Genomic DNA, 24,223 nt, shown 5'->3' on the forward strand with positions numbered 1-24,223 from the left:
GATCTGGAAAAAAGAATCCAAGATTTACTTACAGAGAAAGTGCAAGAAGAGACTAACAAAACCGACTTGAAATTGAAACTGGAGAAGGTAAATGAAGAGGTTAATATCCTGGAAAATGAATTAAAGCAACAGAAAATTAATTATCATCAAATGGTTTCTGAAAAAGAACAGGATAAGGGCATCGATGTTGCGCAGTTCAAAGTATTAGAAGAAGAAATTGAAATGCTGAATGAAGCTAACCAAAAGCGTGAAACGATTATAACAAAACTGCAGGTGCATAGTAAGACGAAGTCTAAAGAAATCCATCATTTAGAAATTATGATAAAGAAATTAGAGGAAGAAGCAGAACAACTGAAAATTGATCTGAATTTAGAGAGTAAAATCAGAATAGAGATGGAAAATGGAAAAGAAGATATGGCAAATGCAAAGGAGAAACTGAGGAAAGACGTTCTGGAATGTAAAGAAATGCTACAGGATAGGGATGTGAAGCTATCGGAATTAGAATTTAAATGTAATGAGTTGAATAAAAGGAACCAAGAGCTTGAATGCAATTATTCCTCTTTGGAATGTAACATGAAAGATGCAGAAGAAATACATATTAAAGAAATACAATCCATGGAGGAAAGGTTAGAAAATTCATCCAGGGATTTTGAAGACATGTCTGAAAAGAATAGAATGCTAAATGAAGAGTTATTGTGTGCTAAACAGGAGTGCCAGTCTCTTAGTGCAAAGATGGATAGTCTTCAATTGAAGCTTGACACTTTTATGCACAAGAAGAATGACCTTTTACAAGAAAATAACGATTTAGAAGTGTCGAACAGAGAATTGATAAATACAAGAGAAGAATTGACATCAGTCCAAGAAGATTTCGAGAAATTAGTGAGAGAAAAAACGATGTTGACCAAGGAATTGAAAGAATTGCAGAACAAACTTGTGACTGAAACAGAACTTCTCAACAAAGATCTTGAAGAAAAAGAAGTGTCTTTATCAACTTTAAATCTTAAAGTGAAATCATTAACTTTAACCAATACTGAACTAGAAAATGAGACCTTGTGCTTGAAAGATTCGGTAAACGAATTGCAAAGTGCAAGTAAGAGAAATGAAGAACTTAGCATTGCGTTTAAAACAAAAGAAGATATGTTTGATCAAAAAATTGAAATGCTGATACTACAGAATGAAAATTACGTTGAAAAATTCCAAGATTTAGATTCCTTGCTTATGAATGAAAGACAGAAGAATACTGGTCTTAAAAATGAACTCCAAGAAAGCATAATAAAACTGAATTCTATGGACGAACAAAAGAGTTGTTTAGAAAAGGAATATGCTGAATTGAAAATATGTTTTCAAGAAAAGAATGATCAGTACGAGAATTGTCTGAATAAGGCAGGGGCTGTCGAGTCAGATATTCTACACATGAATGTCACCATGGAAAAAATGAAGGAGGACATGTCTTGTAAAGTAACATCCATTGAAGAACTCATAAAGGAAAATGAAATGTTGAAGCAAGAAAATTTTAAAGAAAAAAAAAAGCAGAGAAATGATAGATTGCAATGTGAAGAATTTGAATTGATGTTAGAAAAGAACAACAAGGCTTTGGATGCTTGTTTGAAGTGGTTGAAATCATTGTTCAAAGAGCTAACACTAGGCACAGATGACCCTGAAGAAACGACTTACATTGATGGATGGATTGGATTAGTTAACACAGAGATCTTGACATTGAAAAGAAAGCTTCTTAATATATCAGAAGAAAACACCTCCCTTCTTGAACAAATAGAAGCCAAATCAAGAAAACTGAATTGTGTTGAAGAAGAATTGAAACAAGGAAGATGTGAGGTCGAAACTGTGAACAGTAAACATTATTTAATGCTATCAGAATATGAGGAGTTGCAACAAGCATTGCTCAGTATAAATGCTAATAGTAGGATTACTTTGACAACAAACAGGAAAATGAAGGAGGAGATGAATGATCAACAAGCAAAACTTCAGAAGCTAACTGAAACTAACGAGGTTTTGGAACATCGGTTTGACGGTTACGAACAGGGATTAAGGAAGTTGTTACAAACAACAGAACACAGTTCACTCGAGTTTTCAGATGAATTCTATTAACGAGATGGAAACGTTTCAATACTTGAAAAACTTGAGGAATTTATAAGCTCAATGAAAAGAAGTATGCTCAAGCTGGATAAGGAGAAAACAACGCTGGAAGATGAGCTACAGAAAGCAGATAGTACTTTGAAAGATATAACAATATCTCATGAAGAATTGACACACAAAGCTACAGACACAGACACAGAGACTCGTTTAAAGCAGATATTGCAGACGAAAGAGGAAGTAGATTTAGAACTTTCAAAATGCGAAAGTGAGTATTCAGAATTGAGAGAGCAGTTTCATGCATTGACTGATGCAAACGAGGATCTGAAATTTCAGGTAACGTACATTTGTTTTGAACTAAGAGAATATGAAAGTAGAGCTGTCATGATGTGTTTGAGCATTTACAGTAATTATTCATTTTCGCTTGTTTTAAGCCTTTGGCATTATTTTATTTCTATGACGTGTATTTTCCAAATCAAGATGACAAATTTCGAAAGATGTTCTATCAGAAATCTTTAGGAATCTATTAGTATGAAACAATGAAATACAACATCTCCCAAGTATTTTTTCACTACTTTGTTACCAATTTGCAACAGCAAATCATCAATTTATTTTAGGATGATTTCTTTAGAGGACTGGTTTAAAGGGATTGGTGTCATTCTACACTTTGTATTATTTCTAGTTGAATAGTTCTAGTCTGAAACTCAGATTTGGGGTTAAGGTTTTTTTAAAGATGGGGTATCAAGACACTAGTGATAGTTTTTAAATGTCAAATTAAAGTTTCATTGCTCTGATCCCCATTACCAAATTCCTTCAAAAGAAATGTCATAAACGCTTCACCTACATGTGTACATGTTACACAAACAGAAATGACATTTTGGCAGTAAATCCTGTTCAGACTTGTCATCCTTGTCCTAAAAAGTTGCAATTAAAGGAAAAGTAGTTTTTTTTAGAAATAAAAATAATGATAATGTCTGCTGATAACGTTAATAGTAAAGTATAAATATGAGTTATATAAATATACGAGTAAGTAAGAAGGATTCCATCAGGATTTAGTCTCTTCATGTCATGTTTTTAGAGCCACATTCATTACTATTGACTTTGAACATATGGATACTGATGACAATGAGAACGTAGAGTTATGGCCAGATCAATCTACATGTGATTGAAAAAAGCAGATTTTTAGTGCATTGGGGTTTGTCAGTATAGTTAGGATAATGTCTGTGCTAAATTCGACCTTAAGGATATGGGGCATTGTTTTATGTTAACAAAACTGCTTTCCTATTTATTTTTGAGGCTTCATTCGTACTTATCGTCTCAAATCATTTTTATTTAGCTACATGAAAAAGAAAATATAATTCTGGACCTCCGAAGAGACTCTAAAGAAGCGATGGACCAAAACGATAAGAAAATAAGTGATTTGTTGTCGGTACAAGAAAACCTAATTAGGCAAAAGTCAGATATTATAATTAAACTTGAAAAAGTTCAAAGAGAGTTGTGTGAGTTGCAAAGGGAAGTGAAGGTGCAAAATAGTGAGAATGTTGAATTAAGGAATTCTATTGAAGAAAAAGAGAATCGCTTACTACAACACAAAGTGGAATCAAATGAGTATGCATCTAGAATAGTTAAACTCCAACAGGAGTTAGAAATTCAGAGAAGCTCGCACAAACTACTGACTGAAAAACCATTGAGTAGTGCAGAGGATAGGAACACAGACTTTGAAAAACTTAATAGTGAAATTAAGAAACTACAGAAAATTTGTAAAGCAAAGGATGTCAAGATATCTAAAATGACACAAGAAATGAACAACCAAGACCTGGGGGACAGAAAGGATTTTGAAAATAAAGTAGAAAAATTGGAAACAACGTTAAAAAAGGTTATTGACGAAAGCGAAAGTATGCGAATTGAAAATCAAAAGTTGCAGAAAATGTATAAAGCCAGGGAAGTGAAACTAAAGAAATTGGACGAAATAGTAACAGAACAGGAGAAACTGCTGAGTCAGTACGAAGCAGATAAACTTATCTTAAGCGAAAGTGTGAATGAACTGAATGAAAAAGTAGAGGATGCAAGATATGAGGAACAAATTGCACAAAAGGAACTTCAGAAATTTACTATTCAGCATCAGGAGCGGATTGATGACATAGAGGAACTTAGAAAGGTCATTGCAAAGAAAGAGGGAGAAATAGTAAAATTTGATGGAGAATTGGTCCATTTGAAAGATTTGTTACAACAACAGAACACGGAATTTAACAAACGCAACCAGAGCCAACATGTGTTTTCTTCTCAGCTTGAGGAAGAAAATACTGCCTTGAAATCAAAAGTTGAAAAAATGGATGAAGAAATCCAAATCTTGAAATCCAAAATTGTTAGTCTCGAGGAGAGTCATGAAAAGCATGTGACAGAATCTAAAAAATTAAACATGGTGACCAAAGGAAAAGATACTAAAGTCAAGAAAATGGAAGAGGTGTTCAAAAAGAAAGAAGAGGAACTAAAATCAGTTCATTATCAACTCCAGGAAATCAAAAAATCATATGAAAGTAGCCTTGAGAAAGAAGAGGTTAATGCTCAAGAAATTCTGAAATTACAAAAACTGGGAAAAGGGAAAGAGGCGAAAGCAAAGAAGTTTGAAGATGTTATAAATATGCAAGAAAAACTTCTTGCAGATAAAGTAACAGATGCTGTGATCCTGCAGGGTAGTATTTCTGAAATGAATTTAAAACTTGAGGATCTTGGTGCTACTGAACAAAGTTTGAGAAGTGATTTAGAAGATCATTTGAAAACGATTACAGTATTGAAAGGAAAATGCTCAGAATTGGAACAAAACGAACTTGATCTCAGACATGCTTTAGAAATGAAAGAGGAGGAGATTCAAAAACTAAACAGAGAATTGGAGACAAGTAAAGAAAGGTACAATTTATTGCTTCAGGAGAAGGAAGAATGTCGCAAAATTAAGCATTCTTTATTATAAACGGAAGAAAAGCTACACGAATCAGAAAACGAAGTTCAACGACTATCTGAAGATCTTGAAAAGGTTAGAAAAGAAAAAGAAAACATTATTTATGAATCTGAGAAAATGAAAAAGGTCGGAAAAGGAAAATTAACAAAGCTTGGTAAATTCGAAGAAATAGTTGAAAAGCAAGAGAGTATTATATCGGAAAAAGATACAGATTTACTTATGATGAAAGAAAGGATTAACGATTTGCCTGAAAAACTCGGACAAAAAGAAGAATTACAATTACTGCAGGGAGATTTAGAAAGAATGACTCGTTGGGAGGAGGTTTGTAAACAGCACAAGCGGACAATCCATGACATACATCAAAGTGTCGAAGATAGAACCAGGGAATTCACGGAAGGAAATATCGAAAGTGACAGGAAAAATTTCATCTTAGAAGAAAAATGTTGTGCTCTTGAAAATACTATTGAATTTTTGCACTGTCAAGAGAGGGATATGGAACTTGAAATCCAGTCACTATCTGCATCTTCTTCAGAGGCTGATTACTGGAAAAACAGGTGTCAGAAGCTTGAGGAAGGAAATGAATCTCATCTAAAAAGAATCCCAATCGTCAGCGATTTGATAGAACGTCAGGAAACTAATCCGTCCTTAGCTATCAAACCAAAGATCCAAGAAGATAGCACTGAAGACAATGACCCCGAATATGAGGATTTGAATTCTAATCAGCTGATAACGACATTAGATGAAAAACAAGCTTTAATTCTTTCAATGCAAGATAACCATCAAAAAGAACTCGCAGCTTTAAATGCCAAATTATCCAAGATTTAAACGCTATGTAAAGCCAGAGATGCTAAAATTGCCAAACTTCAGAACATGGAAAAAGACGAGCAAAATAGAGGTGATGAGAGTGGAAGCAGTAATGTACGGGGAAGTACAGACAATTTGACTTTGAACTCTAGTGTGGTTGATAATGAATGGAGAGAGAGAATTATGCATTCTGAGGTAGTGATGCAACTTGAAAGGCAAATTGAAGATTTGAAAGACGTTATTCAATCAAGAGACGAAGAAATTGTTGATGGAAGGAATTTTGCCATAAACCAGCAAGAAGAGTTGCATTCCTTAAGAGAATTTCTAAATGCCAAAGAAGAGATGTTTGGTCTTAAAGAGAGGGTATATGGTTGGGAGGATTGGTATGATAAAGAAGTTAGAGGCATTGAATCTTCGCTGGCTGCTATGGAAAAGTTTTCGATAGAAAAAGACACAATTATTGCCAGTATGAAGGAAAAACTTGATTCTTTAAAAGATATATCGATGACTGAGAAGCCTGAGTTATTAGAGGGTAAAGAGAGTGACGTGCAAAAATATCTTGAACAAGAATTATGTAAATTAAAAAGAATTTGCAAAGGCAAGGAAGCTAAAATAAAGCAGCTCGAACAAGCAAAAAAAGACTTGGAAGAAATAGATGGACGCAATGCATAACTATCGACAACCTCCCACACAACCAATCCAATTGAATGGCGTCAGCTATTAGAAGATAGTCAAAATGAAAATCAGAAGTTGCGCCAGCACATAGAAACTCTTAATACTGAAGAGCTTCAGAGAGTAAAAGATTTTGAATCAATGTTAAGCGGAGAAACAAACCAAATCCTGGGATTGAAACAAAAATATATCGATTTGGAAAATAAATGCTTAAAATTAGAGGAATCTTCAAGTTTAGTAGCTATTGAACTCAACATGTTCAAGAAGGAAGTTTTTGAAGTGATCAGAGAGGACCATGAATTTGTTTATCATGAGGCGCTTGAATCAGCCAGCAGTCCTGTTGCAATTTTATCAATGCTTCGAAAAGAATTTTCTCAACTTCGCCTGTCCTTTGAAGAAAGTACAGCAAAATTGAAGGAGAAAGAGTCTTGTATTTCATCTCTTAACGAAACTAATGGTGCAAGATTGCAGAAAATGAAAGACTTGGAAGACATGATACGGTCATTAGAAAAAATAAAGGCAACTCATCAACAGAGTCTGGAAAAAAAGGAAACTCATATTAGAAATATCAGCTCACAGCTAACAACTATGCAAAATGATGATTTTCTTGAACAGACACAAGTTGTTCAAGGTATAGAGAAACAGATTGCGCGGTTGAAAGATAATTTATCTCGACAAGGAAACGAGATGCAGCATATACAGATGCTTTATGATAGCCAAAGCAAGCAATTAGAAGAAACTGTAAAAGCACTAGATGAAGCCAATAACGTTAGGAGCTCGAAGATGGAGGAACACGATTTGTCAATTACACATTTACGAAAACGTTTGCAAGAGGAGGAAGAGAAGTGCAAACATTTTTCATCATCTTTCGAGGAAAACCAGCAGTCTGTAATTGGTTTACAACAAACAATACAAAGTTTGAATGAAGCCAACCAAACATACCAGTACTACTATCAGGAGAAAGAAAATGAACTTCATATTGTTAGTCAAAGACTCCCCGAGCTGAGGCCGATTGCAAACAGCAAGAGGATAAGGTATCTGCTCTAGAAGAACGATGTAAAATTATTTTAATGGAGAAAAATAATTGTGAAAAGGTTTTGAAGGAAGTGAATGACTCTTATCAGGAAAAAGCGGGACAAAGGGAAATGACTATTACAGACATGAGACAGCAAATTGAAGCGAAAAAACAACAAATTTACATTCTAAAAGGTGAAAAATCTCGTTTGAATGAACAATTGGGCACTGCATTGGAAGTGAATACCAAACAAGAAATTGAAAAAGTAGAATTGCGAAATACAATACGATTTTCAGAAGAGAAAATTCAAGAACAGAATACTCGTATAATTAACCTTGAGATTTCTGTGGAAAAGCAGACTGCTTTAATGCACAAGAAAGGAAATATAGCGGAGGCTTTGCAAAATGATTTAGAAAAGGAAATTGTCATTTTAAAGGAGAGCTTGAAAGCAATACACGAACTTTCGATTACAAAAGAGGAATTGGAGGAAAATTGTAATACTAAGAATCAGCTGCAAATTGAGCAGGATAAGCTAATCAATTTGAAAGAAGAAGTAAATCGTTTGTATGAAGAAAACCAACACCTTCATAGTGTTGTAGGGGGAAAAGAGCAACAATTGTGGCCTCTGCAAAATACATGTTCTGTGAGGAAAAGAGAGGCTGGAGCTTTGAATAAACACGCCGAAGAAACATTTGAAATTTCTAATGTTGTAGTTGAGCCTATCATTGAAATATCCTCAGAAAAGCTGCTGGGTGCTGTGCCTTCTTCCAAACCAACGGAACTAATGAAAACATCCGACACAACTCAAGATGTAAGAGATTATGTAGAACTGCACTTGTGCTAACACTATCTTTTCGGTGTTGTGATTAGTTGCTATGCTCTATAGACTTTCCATAGCCAGCTTCCGTTCATTTCTTACTAACTTCGGCGATATGTATGTACACCTGCTGCATGCCAGGATGACTTGATACTAATACTTACTTATTCCTATACATTTACTAACTGGTTGGGAGTTGACACATTCATGTCGAAGTCGAATTTTAAAAGTGAGATTTACTTTTATGACTAATTAGATTTAGGGTTTTTCTCATGAAGAAAAAAGCGTATATTATGTGTGATTTAAATAGCTGCCAGAAACAGTTTTACGATTTCAGCAATCGTTTTCTGAAAACACTCTTCTAGTGGTGCCCCCCCTCCCCCCCCCCCCCCCCCCCCCCCATTGAAATAGTCTTTAAATTTAATTAGCTTGCCGAATGAATAATCAAACACAAAATGTATAAATCGTTATTATTGTATTTATCATTGGTGAATAGTATATAAAGTAGTGGAAAATATTGCTTTGCACTCTTGTATTCCATATTTATCTATTTTTGTAGTCGGAATTCAGTATCTAATCGGTAAACAAGTTACAGCAAAATTACATGTAGAATTATACATACATACATGTGTATATGCCATATATATATATATATATATATATATATATATATATATATATATATATATAATGAATATATACTATATTATACATATATTACTATATATAATTATTGTTTTTGTCTATCATTATTTCTAAAGATTTTATGAACTGGTAATTTAAATATTCAGTAAAATATTACCGTAATAGATTGGATTTATATATGAAAGTTTTATATGTCAGAGGACACATTCTATGATTTATCGTATATGATTTTCAGTATTGATAACATTTTTAATCTCTTTTGTAGGCAAATGAAACGTCAGAGCAACTCGGGGAGAAAATAATTCAACTGGAGCTCTGTAAGCAACAGCTTACGGACCAATGCTCTCAACTGGAGCTTAATCTGGAGCATGCAAGGAAAAGCCAAAGTGAAAATGATAGTCATAAACAAATGGTAATGGACAGATTGACAGAGGCTCAACAAAGCGTAGAAGTATTGTCGGCTGAGAACTCCCAACTTCAGAGGTCTTTGTGTGAAAGAATGGAGGAACTAAGTCTGTTGAAGTCCAAACTAAAGAACACAGAAGAATCCGTAGAAATGTTAAGTGGAATAGTACAGGCAATGTCAGCAGAACAAGAACAGTCAACTGGAAATTTCAGAGAGGAAATTGAAACATCAAGAACAACTATAGTGAACCTGCAAGAACAGATCCATGCACTGGAACTATCAGAGAAAGATATAAAGGCCGAATGTGAACAATATCGACTGCAGGTTTGTGATTTTCAACAACAGTGTTCAGAATCAAATAAAGTACTTGAAAGTGAACGGGGAAAATTTCAGGAAAGTGAAATATTTTTGTCACTACAATGTAAGACACTCTCCGATGAAGTAGACCAAGAAAAGAAGAAAAATCAATCACTTGAAAGTAGAATTCAATCTGTGATCGACGAACTTCATCAAGGAAAACAGAGGACAGCTGATCTTGGAAGAGAGATGGAGGAATTGCAGAAATTAAAATTGGCTTCTGATGAACTGGCCAGTTCGATGGAGGAGAAAGAAAACATACTATCAAGCTTGATTGACAATAAGAATTCTGATGAGGAAATGATGCTAAAGAGACTTAAAGAAAAAGATTTAAAAAAAATCGCATCACTTTTAGAAAACATGCAAGAAATGGAGGAACGTCTCAATCAACTTGACCAGGCAGATAAAATGAAAGAATCATTGAAGGAGACGTGTGTCAAAGAAGAACAGGAATATCAAGAGCTGAAAAAGCAGTATGAAGACAAGGATTTACATTTCCGTAAGGCATTAGCAACAGCAAAAAAAAATAAAATTTCAGCTCCAACAATCTACTAGCAAAAAGGAAGACATGGAAGCCGAAATTAAGTCTCTAAGAGCTGAACTGGAGAAGAAAGGAAATTTCGAAAATGAATCTAATGACATCAAAACGGATGCTGGTACTGAAGAGAAAGAAAGTCTTTTAGTAACCGAGCTTAAGCAGAAAATTATGGCGGATGAATCATCAATTCATATATTAGAAGAGAAACTAACAGCTGTAGATGATTTAAGTCAGAAACTGGCTGATTGTGAGGACTTGTTAATGACAAGGGAGAAAGACCTTGTTGTGATTCAGGAAGAACTTGAAAATCGGGTAAGCGAGTTGAGTTCACTGAGCTTGAAATTAACCAATAATGATAAAACTATTCAGGATTTAGAAACTGCAAATAGAAAACTAAATGACAAGCTACACATGGAAACAGAGAGGCTGACTGAGAACATTATTAAAGCCGAATCTCAGAAATCAGAGATGCATTCTCAGATGGTTACACTAGAGGAAGAAAAGACGCAAATACAAGGCTGGCTTCAAGACAAATCTGAAGAATGTGTGAATTTACAAGCACAAGTCGACCAGACAGCAAAGGATATCGTAACAAAAGATAAAATGATTAATAATATGGAGAGTCAGTTGGAACAGCTGGTGCAAAGTAACGAAAAAGACAGTATGATTACTGAATTGTCTCAAAAATTAAAAGACCTTGACATGCAACTTGCAGAGAAGGATAAACAAAAAAATGAAGAATTTGATCGCAAAAGTAATGACATTGACTGTTTATTGCAATCGTTACAGCAGGAGGTTCGCTCTAAAAGTGAAATGGTGAACAGTCTTCATGATAGTCTCCGTTCAGCTGAGCTTGAGAAAGGACAACTAGAGGAATCCATTCAGTCAATTAGCAAAGAGTTAGAGACGCAGAATGAAATAATTCTGTCCCTTACAAATTTGATATCTGAAAAAGAGGACCAACTATCGTCAATAATACACAATGTGAAAGGATGTTATCGTGAAGTGACAGGAGATGAATGCAATGTGCAAATCATTGAAGGCATTCTGATTACCTTACAGAATTTTGTAAACAGTCAGTTAACTTCATTGCGACTACAGGTCAATAATGCAGAAGCCTTACAACAGGGAACACAAGGAAAGGAATTAGAACAACAAATCAGTGAAATGGAGAAGCTGATTGAAGACGAACGAGAAATACTACATACTGTACAAGAAAAGTCAATGATGAAAAATTGATCATCTCCCAGCAGCTGAAAGAAATTGAAGACGGTAATCCTGATCTACTCGCTCAGGTTGCACATCTAAAGTCTACCATTGAAGAAATGACAGAGCGCGAGAGTGTAAGGGATTCCACCTGTTCGGATCTAAAGTTAGCAGTAGAAAATCTCACGAAAGAAAACGATGCATTGAACAGTAGCTGTGATGTATCAAATGCTAAATGCAGTAAAATGGAAGATGACTTGGTTGAATACAAGCAAAAATACAACAGTCTGTTAAATGAAAATAAAACATATAAGTCTGAAAGCGAGGTTCTAAAGGCTGAAATTGAACGTCTCTCAGCTGCTTCACAAGAAACTTTTACCGCATCTTCAGCTCACAAACTTTCCACTGAATTTCCAGAAAAAAACTGAACTAAAGGAGGAAGAACATTTAAGACAGTCCTCAGCAAATGGTAGACGTGACGAAACCGAGATGCAAACCACTAAGGAAAAACTCAAATCAGTGGAAGATGCCTATGGTCAAATACATAGCAAGTTAAAGTCATCAGAAGGAAAATGTGAGAAGATGTTGGTGAAGTTGAAAGCCTTCAAAACAAAGTGTGATAAGCTTCAAGAGGAAGTCAATGTTTTGAAGGACAGTTCTGCACAAGTTACCAAAGAAGACAATGCTGCTGATAACACTTTAAAAGAAGAACTTGCTCTCCGATTCAAGAACTGGAGGAAACACGCAGGAAAGAAATTGAGACTAGCCAGTGGTATATCTCTGAAATTGAGAAACTGAAAGAGAATGAGGGCATGTTGGAGACCACTATAGGAAAACAATCTGAGAGTGAAAAACGGTTAATTGGTGAGATAGATCTGTTGAAAAATAACTTACAACAAAATGATGAGAGGTTCCAAAAGAAGGAAAGTGAACCGAAAACACTGATGGAAATGAACTTAGAACTGCAGACTCAGATAACATCTTTATTGAGCAAAGAGGAAATCAATGATTCTAGAAAAAGGGAACTTCAGGATAAGATTTCTGAATATGAAAATGAAATGCTTACAATGAGTGATTTAAAATCTTCTTTAATAACTGCAGAGCGAAAACAAATAGAACTAGAGAGAAAGTTAGAAGACAGTGTAATGCTCTGTAACTCATTGGAGGTTGAAAATAAAAGTTTTAAAGATATTGTGGCTAGGATGAGAGAGACAAATTCCAAACTGGAACAGGAGACAAGAACTGCGCATGAAAGTGAGACAAAAATCCAAAATCTATTAGAAAGAGTAAAGGAGTTTGAAAACGAACGTGAACAGATACAGGAAGAAATTGATGGATTTAAAGAAGATGTTTCAGAAATGAAGAAAGAAAAGAATGCCTTAAAAGATGAATATGAGTCGCTTGATCTGAAGTTAAAGGAAGTTTTAAATGAAAACAAAGGACTTAAAGAAAAAATCGGGGCAATGGAATGGAGGTTAGAAGAAGTCGAATCTTTGGAAGAAGAGCTAAAAGAAGTGAGATATGAACTTGACAGGAAGAACTCGGACTTAAACCTGACAACAAAGGAAATAGAGAAGATTCAGGCAGAACTAGAACAAAGCAGACAAAACCAAAATAATCCCTCACAACATACGCTGAATGAAGATATCTCTCTAAAAGAAGAGCTGGATAAGAAAATGGAAATTAATAAAGACCTAGAGGACCAAGTGGATTCCTTCCGAGAGGAATTAAATGAGACTGCGACCGAAATAGACAACTTGAGAGGAGAACTCAGTACAACTGCCATTAAAGCTTCCATGTTTGACAGCTTGCAAAAGGAATATACTGCTTTAGCGATGAAGTATGAAGACCTTCAAAATCTGAAATCTTCAATTGATACTGATACAGAGAAATCCCACAAGGGAGTAGAAGACCAGACTAGATTGTTAAGAGAAGAACTCCACCAATCAGCAACAAAGAATGAACGATTTAAGAAGGAATTGAATTTAATCAGGGAGAAATATAACCAGGTCGAAATAATTCAAAAGGAAAATGATAAACTAAAGACAGAACTAGAAGTCTTAAAGCGAGATGAAAGCAAATCTACGGATACAATTTCTGGTGCGGGTACAGAAACATCAAATAGGATGCAAGAACTTTAAGAGGAGTTGGAGCTTATCAAAGAAGAACTGAATGACACAATGTCCGAAAATGAGAAGCTGAGAAGTGAAAATGGGTCAGATTAAAAAGCAATTTTGCTTGACAAACTTCAGCATGAATATCAAAATTTAAGAGCAGAAGTAGAGTCGATGAGGAAAAGTGGCGCATCCAATGTCAGTATGGCAGATGATGACGCAATAAAAGTTCTGAGAAATCAACTCGAAGCAAGTCAAACGGAAAATGATCATTTAAAATCTCAACTATCAACAATGCGCATCAAATCTTTTGGGAGGAAGGAAGATGTTGTGCATTCTCGATCAGCTCCAAGCAATATAGAGAAGGAGCTGGAAGAAAAGCAAGAACAATATGAATCTCTGATGGAAGACTTTAATTTACTCACAACTGAAAATGACGAAATGAAGGGAGAAATGGGACATCTGAAAGTTCAGAGTCAGATGTTTAATGAAGTGGAGAAAGAGTACGAATCTTTAAGCGACCAGTATCATAAGTTGTTGACAGAGAACAGTGAGATGGTTAAGAAAATTGAAGACTTACACCGGGATTTACAAATTAGCACTAACCATGAATCATCATACATTAAGGAAGAGAGAGAGCATACAATAAGAGAAAAGGAGACACTGCTGAGTAATATACAACAGCTAGAGAAGAAGTGTGAAGATCTTGCTCAGAATAATTATAACATTAGTCACGAACTGCTGGCAGCCGAGGGACAGATACAACAACTTAAATTTGATAATGGGACTTTGAGAGCTCAGTTAGGCATTCCACATGGTGGACAGATGCAGATGGACAACTTTCATGCAGACTATCAGCGACTTCAAGGACAGTTTTCAACAGCCATGGATCAGAAAAACAAAATACAAATCGAACTCAACCAAATGGCTCATCGACTTCAGCAAAGAGATTCAAGGTGCCAACAAATGGCTATGCAGGTAAGGTTTGGTAAACATGTGAATTGCATGTATCGAATCTGGCACTGCACTTTCTATCAGAATCCGTTATAAAAACACAAATGTCATTCATAACATATTGGCATGGGATAAAATAATTCATATTTATAAACGTAGGTAAGCCAACTGGCTGAAGACAGAAGTTACCTTAATGTTCAGCTTGGGAACCTTTCGAAGTCATTAAGAGAAAAGGAGAATGAGCTGCGCTCTTTACAACATCAATACAAAATCCTTTATCAGACGCACATGTCACTTCAGTCCAAGGTATGATGCGACATATTCATTCATTTCTTTAAAAAATGAATCCACATTATTATACATCAAACATTGAGACCTATTCCTGTTAAACATGTTATCATTACTTGGTAAACTGCTGTACTTTTAGATGATAGAATCGGAAACAAAGACCATTAACATGGCCATGCAACGGGCTTCTTCAGTAGAAATAACTGCAGTTTCAGAGCAGCGAATTGTTCCAGAAGAAACTAAAATCACCATGTCTGCCCCTGACACAGACGAAATGGATGAAATCGGACAACTTTGCTCTAAGTATGTATTTTGATAATTGTTCTACTGGCTCTAAGTATGTATTTTGATAATTGTTCTGCTGGCTCTAAGTATGTATTTTGATAATTGTTCTACTGGCAATACTATTATTACGCTGGTTGATATCGTCTTCTTCACGAAAGTTGTGATTGCAATGCCATAATTGTTAATGGAATTCTATCGTTTTGCCATGTTCTCTGTCATCTTATATTGACTGTAGTACACTCATGCTTCATGATGGGACTGGATGTGGTAGTTCAGTGTCAAAGCATTTGCTTTGTAACCGGGATGTTGTAAGTTCGATTCCCGTGACACCATGGTTGCGTCAAACATAATGCGTAAGCATAGGTAGTGATTGATCCTTAGCCAAACGTTTGGCATTTAGAAGTGAGAAGCATGGATCTTTCTGATATGACCTTTATAACAAATGTCCCGTCTCGTGGCAGGCATTGGCAAGTTAAAAGAACTCCCACTCCTACAACCCTGCGTGTAAAGCATAGATCTAAATTAGTAATAATTCACCTACAACTGATGACGTCTCAATATGAGTGAAACATTCTTGATGGGATGTAAAACAAACAATGAAACATTCTTCTCGAATATATCCATTAATTCATATGTATGTTAATCATTTTAGTGATTGAATTTCACGTTCTGTAGCTACATGTATGATTATGACTTAAATTGTAACTCTACCATCATTGAATTTTGATCTGACATCCATTATATATAGATTGCAGGAGACGGAGCTAACTCGGGAACGACTACACGACCAGCACCACGCCCTGGAGAAGTCACTGTAGATGGAGAGGGAACAACGATTCCAGTTGGAAGAGGCCCTGAACACTATGCAGGAACAGGCCCGGCTTGTAGCAGATAACAAGCAGGTAATGGCACTTTTGTGTAATGTATTCATAACGAGTAATACTATTATTGTGGACCGAAACATTAATCAATCTGAAACGCCTATTTGTTTAAAAAAAATTCTGTTTTGATTGTCATATATGAGTTATTATATGATGAATTTTGATTTCAATTGAAATTGTTATTCATGAAATATACTCGCGGGGGGGGGGGGGGGGGGGGGTGTCAGGATAAGCCATATTTTGACCAAAGAATTGTTGGTTTAAAATGTTCTTTATAAAAGGAATATTATTATGGGAGAAAGAGTTGATTTGCCAGATGTATACTCTCTAGACAATCACATCAAGAGAAACTAAGAGATGTCGATCTTTATCATAAGTGACATTTTGTTTTATTTGCTCACGGTTTAATTTAATGTATTGCACGCTCTAATTTTAGAAATGTTTGTTAATAAGTGATCACTTTTCTTTAGATCAATCTCCAAATTGAAGATGATGATGATGAGAGAATCCTAGAAGCAAGTCCCATGCTGAGTAAGTGGTTTATATCATTTCTATAGTAACCACAAACCTTGTAACTTCAATGTTAGATAGTCACAACATCTGCTACGCATAGATACAATGCTGGCTATTGAACAATGTCAACTTTTACTATTCGTTTTTGTCATGACGTCGTGGGATCTGACCTGAGACAGGATCTCAGTCTTTATCTGATTTGTCATTTAGTCATGATTACAGATAATCTATTTAACGTTGTAAAGTGTTGGTAGATACACTATTTAACGTTGTGAAACTTAGGCTAAAAACATACACACTATTTAAAGTTATAAGGTTTAGGCTAGTAACAAATAAACTATTTAACATTGTAAGGTTTAGGCGGACTAGGAACAGATAAACTATTTAACGTTGTAATGTTTAGTCAGACTAGGAACAGATAAACTTTTTTAACGTTGTAATGTTTAGGCGGATTAAGAACAGATAAACTATTTAAGGTTGTAAGATTTAGGCTAGGAACATATAAACTATTTAACGTTGTAATAGGTAGGCTAGAAACAGATAAACTATTTAACGTTGTAAGGTTTAGTCGAGATAGAAGCAGATAAACTATTTAACGTTGTAAGGTTTAGACTAGGAAAATATAAACTATTTAACGTTGCAATAGGTATGCTAGGAACAGATAAACTATTTAACGTTGTAAGGTTTAGGCGAGCTAGAAACAGATGAACTATTTAACGTTGTAATGTTTAGGCGGGCTAGAAACATGAAACCGAAAGGTCCCAGGTGCTAACTAAAGAAAATGATAATATGTGCATTGCACTAAAGTTTTGTTGATTTATTCCTGTAGTGCATAATAAAGTATCACATATTAAGGTATGTCACATAATAATGACCGTGCCATTCCTTTGATCTTTGCAATAACCATGGTAGAAAGTAACCATGTTTTGTTAAATATTCTTGTATTGTATAATTAGTTATTACTTATTTCTTTCATCTTTGTAATAACCGTGGTAGAATGTAATGAAATGCGTTGTTGATTTCTTCCTGTAGTGCGTAGTGAGGCTGGTTATGGACAGAGGATGTGGAATTGGCTTAGAGTGCGTCGGTAAGTGGATTATTCACATTATGCTTTTGATACCGTATGTTTTTACAGCATTATTTACTTTGCCATGTTCTAGGTGATAAACAGTATAAGCTGTATGGGAATATAGCCGTTGAATTATTGATGTGGATTTTATCTACAATCACGAAATTTTAAAATATTTTTTTTATTAGGATGGGTTGGGATGGACACACATAACATTGCTGCGGATGTTCCTTTCTAGCAATGTATGTATATAGAGGTATTAGTATGTATGGGGCCTCCGTGGCTGAGTGGTTAGAGCATCGCACTCAAAATCACACGGCTCTAACCTATGATCGGCGCGAGTTCAAATCCTACTCGCGCCGGTAAGTAGGATAGTTTCCCAGTTTACTTTCGGAAGGTCGGTGGTTTCTTCCCATGTACAGTGTGTCTGGGGTCTATCTTCTACCAATAAAAAGAGGGCGCCACCAGATAATTGAGAATTTGATTAGTGTTTCGGGAAAACAGCTAAACAATACAATATCTTGCATAGTGTATATGGACAGGTATGTATGTAATTGTTGGGTATTGTAGCTTTGTGTTGGGTGGTTGTAGTGTCACGTTGTAATGTGTGTATTTCAGAGAATACATCTGCTTTTCCAGTCGAACTTTGAATCGCTTGATCCGCATGCGCCCAGGAATCCGGAAGATGATATGGGGTTACTTTCTCCTGCTTCACCTGCTGGTCATTGGATTCCTGTTTGGAGTTTTATAACGTACCTTTTCACATGTATGTCCAGAGAGAGCAGTTAGCCATTTCTTGTGAAAAACCAATTTAAATGTTCATTTTAATCATGATTTGTCGCATTAGCGGTCGTGCAATCAAATATACCTTATGTTGTTTACTTTTTGAGTGAATGAATGAATGCAAGAATTCTGTAACAACATGCAATGTATAATGAATAGTGTATGCTGCGATATTGTGATTCTGTATAAGATTGTGTGTAGCTCACAATTTTTAAAATTATATAATGCTTATTTGTGTATATATGTAAATAAGAGGACATAAATAAATTGTATAGTACGTTGTAGACTATAGAGAATCATGAGATGATTCATCACACTTCAATATTTATAAGAACATTGTATAGTGTGTTGTAGACTCTAGAGAATCATGAGATGATTCATCACACTTCAATATCTATAAGAACATTGTATAGTACGTTGTAGACTATAGAGAATCATGAGATGATTCATCACACTTCAGTATTTATAAGAACATTGTATAGTGCGTTGTAGACTGTAGCGAATCATGAGATGACTGATCTCACTTCAATATTTATATGAGCGTTGGGACACTACTTGTCAATAGTATTTGTTATACAGTGTCCTTAATAATTGCCATTCCGTGTTTATGCATTTGTTGTGATGGGAGGAGTATTGTTCTTCCTCAACATTCCGTCTATATTAATTGTAAATAATATTTTAAACGAAGTAAGGCAATTACGTTTTATGCATTAATGATGTAAATGTTTATTTTGCATTATGTTGTTACTGATGTATTGCCATTACAGGTGTCGTTTAGGAGATACTTTTGTGATTTGATACATAAAAACTGCGGATGATACATATCATGAAAGGCCCATGATTAAAATCATTTTCGAGTAAAACATTGCTTATTTCTTTACTAATGACTTCTAGTAAAACCTATTGCTTATTTCTTTACTAATGAATGTGTTGAAGAGATCGAAGTCATCTTCATACAATTCCGTTTCCCCCATATGATCTCGATTTAAACCTTATTTCGTCATCAGTAACTTTAGGTAAGGAGGCTACAAGTATGTTGTAGTCTTTCACTGAAGTTTGTGTGTAACTATGGACAACATTTACATGTAAGCTAGGTTTGATAACTGGTGATATGCCTATACACTGAAGTTTGTGTGTAACTGTGGACAACATTTACATGTACGGTATGTTTGATAACTGGTGGTATAACTATACATTGACATCTGTGTGTAACTTTGACAACATTTACATGTACGGTAGGTTTGATAACTGGTGGTATACCTATACATTGAGAAGCCATTGTGACCACTAGCGTGTGTGAAAATAGGTAATCTAAAATTCGCTGTGATGACGTACTGACTTTCGTGTCCAGTTGGATCCGGGTTAGAATATAGATGAAATTCCTCTTCATGCAGGAATTTCATCTTTATTATTCTGCTTTATTATTCTGATAAGGAAGAGGATTGATGTTTTTTCCGTTTTGGGAAAATTTCAAGTAAGGAAGAGGAATGGTCGCCTGTGACCTTAGCTAAGGAGGCTACATTTTTGTCTTTCTCTGTGACACTGACCAGCGTGTACGAAAAATTGGTCACCTTAAAATTAACTCTTGAGACGTACTGACCTTTATAATTAAGCAGGCTAGTGGAGGTTAGTGGAAAAAATATAATGCTATACACAATGCGCCTTTCTGCATACCACGTCATATTACGTCTAAGTCATCCGGTGAAATGTCAGTGTATAGCGCTCTTTAATATAGGAATACATTTTACAGTTCTTTATGAATAAGTCTACTTGTCAAAATATTATAAATACCTCACCGTGTCAGATTTTTACCTATTGTAAGCACTATTATGATTCAGTTAAGAATGAAATATTTGAGAGCGCCATCACTTACGGGTGTAAACAGACAAATTTAGAAACAACAACGATGGTATGCAAGTAAAAATGAAGAATGTCCATGGATATTTCGTAAAATCGAACAGAAAATATGCTTTAAGGTAGCTCCATCCTCATGTGACTTATCAATATTAATGGTTAAAAGTGGGAAAACTTTATTAATTTCCACTCAATATAGTTTAATTTAATTAATAACCAAAGAAAATATATCTGTTGCCACCTTTTTAAAGATGTCAGACATACAAAAACAGAAGTATACATCAACATCAGAAAATCACACATTTTGGTTAAACAGAATAATAAAAATAGATAAAAACTTGTTGAAATGACAAAATTTAAATATCAACAGTTTTAAAAAACTGATAATTCATAAATATGTATAGATTGATTATGGATATTAGGTAAACCAATGTATAATAGACATCCAGTAGAGGAAATTACAGCATAGGAGTTATTGCCCTTGACAAAATTATTTTAATCAGAAATAATTGATTATGGAAAATATAAACTTTTTCAGTATTAATAGTTTACCATATTTTTTATTATATCCAGTGAATAAAATTCCTCAGAAAGATATATTTCTATCATGCGCAAAGTTTAATTTATTAAGATTTTTGCAAAAACCTATGACATCACACGAGGATCGATCAACCTTAACTAGTATGCAACAAAATATGTCGACGCTCGATATTTTCAGTACAATATAAATCACGCCATGAGTTTCTGTAACCTTCCACATCACGCTTCATGTTAATCGGGGGATCTCCGTATGAATGAAAAATTCTCATGTGGGACGTCAAACAACATACAATCAATCATTCACGTTAATCGGGTTGCTCATTATATTTGTAATTAAGCCCCATGCTTCTTCCTTTTACCTTTTATTTCCTGTATAGATCCGGGTTATAAAAGTCCTCAGTACTTCTTGCCTGTCATATGAGGCGACTAAATAAGACAGTCGGATGAGACCCCCAAAACCGAGGTCCCATGTCATAGCAGGTGTGGCACGATAAAGATCCCTCCCTGTTCGAAGGCGTGAGTGACGATCATAGGCCTAACATTTGCAGTCCTTCACCTGCAATTTTGACGTCTTCATCTGCGTGAAAGATTCTCGAGAGGAACAATGAACAATATCAAATCAATCAATCATTTAATTTTGATAGACAAAAAGTACATTCCGCTGTAATACATTCAATTTCTTTTTTTTTCCCCATACAAATAGGTATATAATTCAATGTCAATAATGAACGGTCATTCACACGCAATATTAGTTTCATGGAAGAATTAAAATGTTGAAATACATGGTTTATTAAAAACATGACAATCATAAACATATACAGGGCATACAACGTGTTGGTGATAATTTGAATTACAATCGCCATTCCCAACCCTTTATCAAAATACCAGTCCTATAAGTAGTATCAATGTAACATGGCTCAATCTATAACCAGCAACCAGCATGGCAGGACAAAGTCACATTCGATTTTAAATATATAGATATGCGAGATTTGGTAGAATAACACTCTAATCTGATAAAAGCAGTATGAACTTGTTATACATTGAACAACGGTTGTACTTTTATTGTTACTCTGTAAATGAATATATATTATCATCTAACAGAACAAACTTTCTTCAATACCCCATATCGGTATACATTGTTATAGACTGTACATAAATATACTCATCTCTCCTACTTTTAAAATTTGAAAATTAAAAGAAATTATTGCAGTATATAATAATTTGCTAACATTATCGTCTGCCGGGTTAAATACCTTTGTTATAAGTCGGCAACAAATGGGATCACAGTTGTGTTTTCTGGACGCTGACCAGCTATGTTAAAAAAAAATCGTGTTCGATTCCAGTTGACGATTCATTTCCAAAAAAAAAAAAAAACCTTTTTTATTGGGTTCTCTATATCTAAATTGTCTTTACGAAATACAAACTTATTGTAGTAAAATGCAAGGCGTGACCGCACAAAAACGTGCAGGGCCTATTGGTATGTCGAAGCTGGAGCAGTTCACTAAATGTTTGTTTTCCTTTACTACCGGGGTATAGCTGATTCTTTGATTATTAACTTTCAAAATGATAAAGCTAATTTACATCAATCATTACAAACCGCTAGTATTTAATTTAAACAATATTTTATTATGTATGAAACATAAATGGATTAGGCAGCAGGCTTGTAGCCTATATAAGCCTTCTCCACTATACTATACAGCTAGTATAGTCATCAGATGGTCCCAAAATGGGGACCAACGCATATTTAGATGTTGCGAATTCCAAATAATTGGTACTTTTTTATGGTAAGATTAAACTTTTTGTTTGACTGTTAACTATCAAAATGATGAAGCTATTTTACATCCGCTGGTATATTCATCAAATACTCGTAGAATGAGAGCGGTACGTAGATTTAGATGTTGCGAATTACAAATATGATACCGATACGTTTTTGTGCTTTTTGGATGAGGCGGTTTCACTACAGATGAGATGTTTTATAACTTATTCTTTATACAAATCAATAGTTATATTCAAGTAATTAAATATGATTAGAATATAATGCAAAAACTTGAGTGGGGAGTTAGAAATTTGTTCAGTATACAATCGCTCTAATCAATGTATGACGCTAATTGTGAAGATGAGAGCATATAATACTACAGATGTCCGTCTACTTAGTACCGAATACTCAATGTTAGTAATGCTTACCACGGATTGTTTTGGTATTCGCATTTTAATGAATATTACGAAATGAACAAATAATCATCTTAAATTTCTATTTTGACTGTTACATTGTTCCGTTCATAACGCGTTCAGATCTCGAGTAATGATTTAATTTTTTTTTTAAATTTCGTCAAATATCCCTATGTTACATGATTTCTTTAACAACAGTTTAAATTGAACTCTATAAAAACATGGTTTCTAAATAATACAAAGTACGATGTAATTCAGAAATCGTACATAATTCTACACCCATCGATGTTCTACTAAAGTACAGTACAGCAATGAATTCCTGGTTTCCTAACTACGTGATATTAGCCCCTTAATTAGCTGTTTTCATTGATTTGCATTGTCATTAACTGTTAAAATCGTTCGTCTTCAAACACAATTGTGACAGGAACATTATACGAAAAAGGTGAATATACACACAGCAGTAAAACAATGCATACGGTGTTTATAACCAACTTCCGTCGACGTATGAACGTATCGAGCATCGCTTTATTCTCTACCGGAAGTGACTATTCGTCATCTACTTCAACTCATACACTGTAGGATTCTAAAATATATACTATATAATTCCATTGAGGAATTGTAATGGAAATATTGCTAAACCTTTATGCTGTACATGTAAATATGTCCGCATACATTTTGAAAAAAAAAATCATAATACATATCATATGTAATTTTCCCATGTTTTCACAGGACATAATTTCGTAAACCACAGTTCATCAGAACATCTGTCTTTTCCTCATTATTGATTGTGTACTCATGTTAATACATGTAACCGTGGATTGTAAACCATCTCTATGATCATGAATAATAATCCATTATTATTTTAAATTATGTCGTGAAAAGTATTGTCCATGCATCAAGGATATTTCTTGACAACGAAATAGTCTGACATTTGAATCCGAGGAATGGTTTGTTGAACTTTCGTTTGACCTTATGGGGTCCTGAAACAAAATTCATCTGGTATAGTAAGTTGCATCTTGATGACTTGATGTGATATGATATTCAGTGTCTAATCATCTTCACTTTGCATCTACTTCACTCTTCACAAACTCGTGGTAAATTACACATTTAAAACAGTGTCAAAAGTTCATTGGTTACATTGTGCAATGTAAGAACAATAAACATATTCAATTCACAACGGACAGGAATATATTCACATGTTTATCAGTTTTATATTTGATTATTAAGGACGGTATACCTGTGTCGGTTATGTGAGGGTTAATGACT

General features: G+C 34.7%; 2 protein-coding genes across 2 annotated transcripts in view; one reads left to right on the forward strand and one right to left on the reverse strand.

The window, feature by feature from the left end:
- LOC125673047 (uncharacterized) overlaps positions 1-24,223 on the reverse strand; it is a 424,666-nt gene that overhangs the window by 139,446 nt on the left and 260,997 nt on the right. The gene's annotated exons all lie outside the window — the stretch shown is intronic.
- On the forward strand, positions 14,481-15,241 carry LOC130053014 (uncharacterized). Its single transcript, XM_056159441.1, has 3 exons — positions 14,481-14,599; positions 14,735-14,881; positions 15,003-15,241. The coding sequence occupies exons 1-3, from the start codon at positions 14,507-14,509 to the stop codon at positions 15,177-15,179; spliced, it is 417 nt and encodes a 138-aa protein (XP_056015416.1). The 5' UTR covers positions 14,481-14,506; the 3' UTR covers positions 15,180-15,241.

The sequence above is a fragment of the Ostrea edulis genome, chromosome 3, assembly GCF_947568905.1.
Source record: "Ostrea edulis chromosome 3, xbOstEdul1.1, whole genome shotgun sequence".
Classification (NCBI taxonomy): domain Eukaryota; kingdom Metazoa; phylum Mollusca; class Bivalvia; order Ostreida; family Ostreidae; genus Ostrea; species Ostrea edulis.

Coding starts and splice junctions, on each gene's coding strand:
- LOC130053014 (XM_056159441.1), top strand. CDS start 14,507: ATGGATCAGAAAAACAAAATACAAATCGAACTCAACCAAATGGCTCAT. Junction 14,600..14,734: donor GCCAACAAATGGCTATGCAG/GTAAGGTTTGGT, acceptor TTATAAACGTAG/GTAAGCCAACTGGCTGAAGA. Junction 14,882..15,002: donor ACATGTCACTTCAGTCCAAG/GTATGATGCGAC, acceptor CTGTACTTTTAG/ATGATAGAATCGGAAACAAA.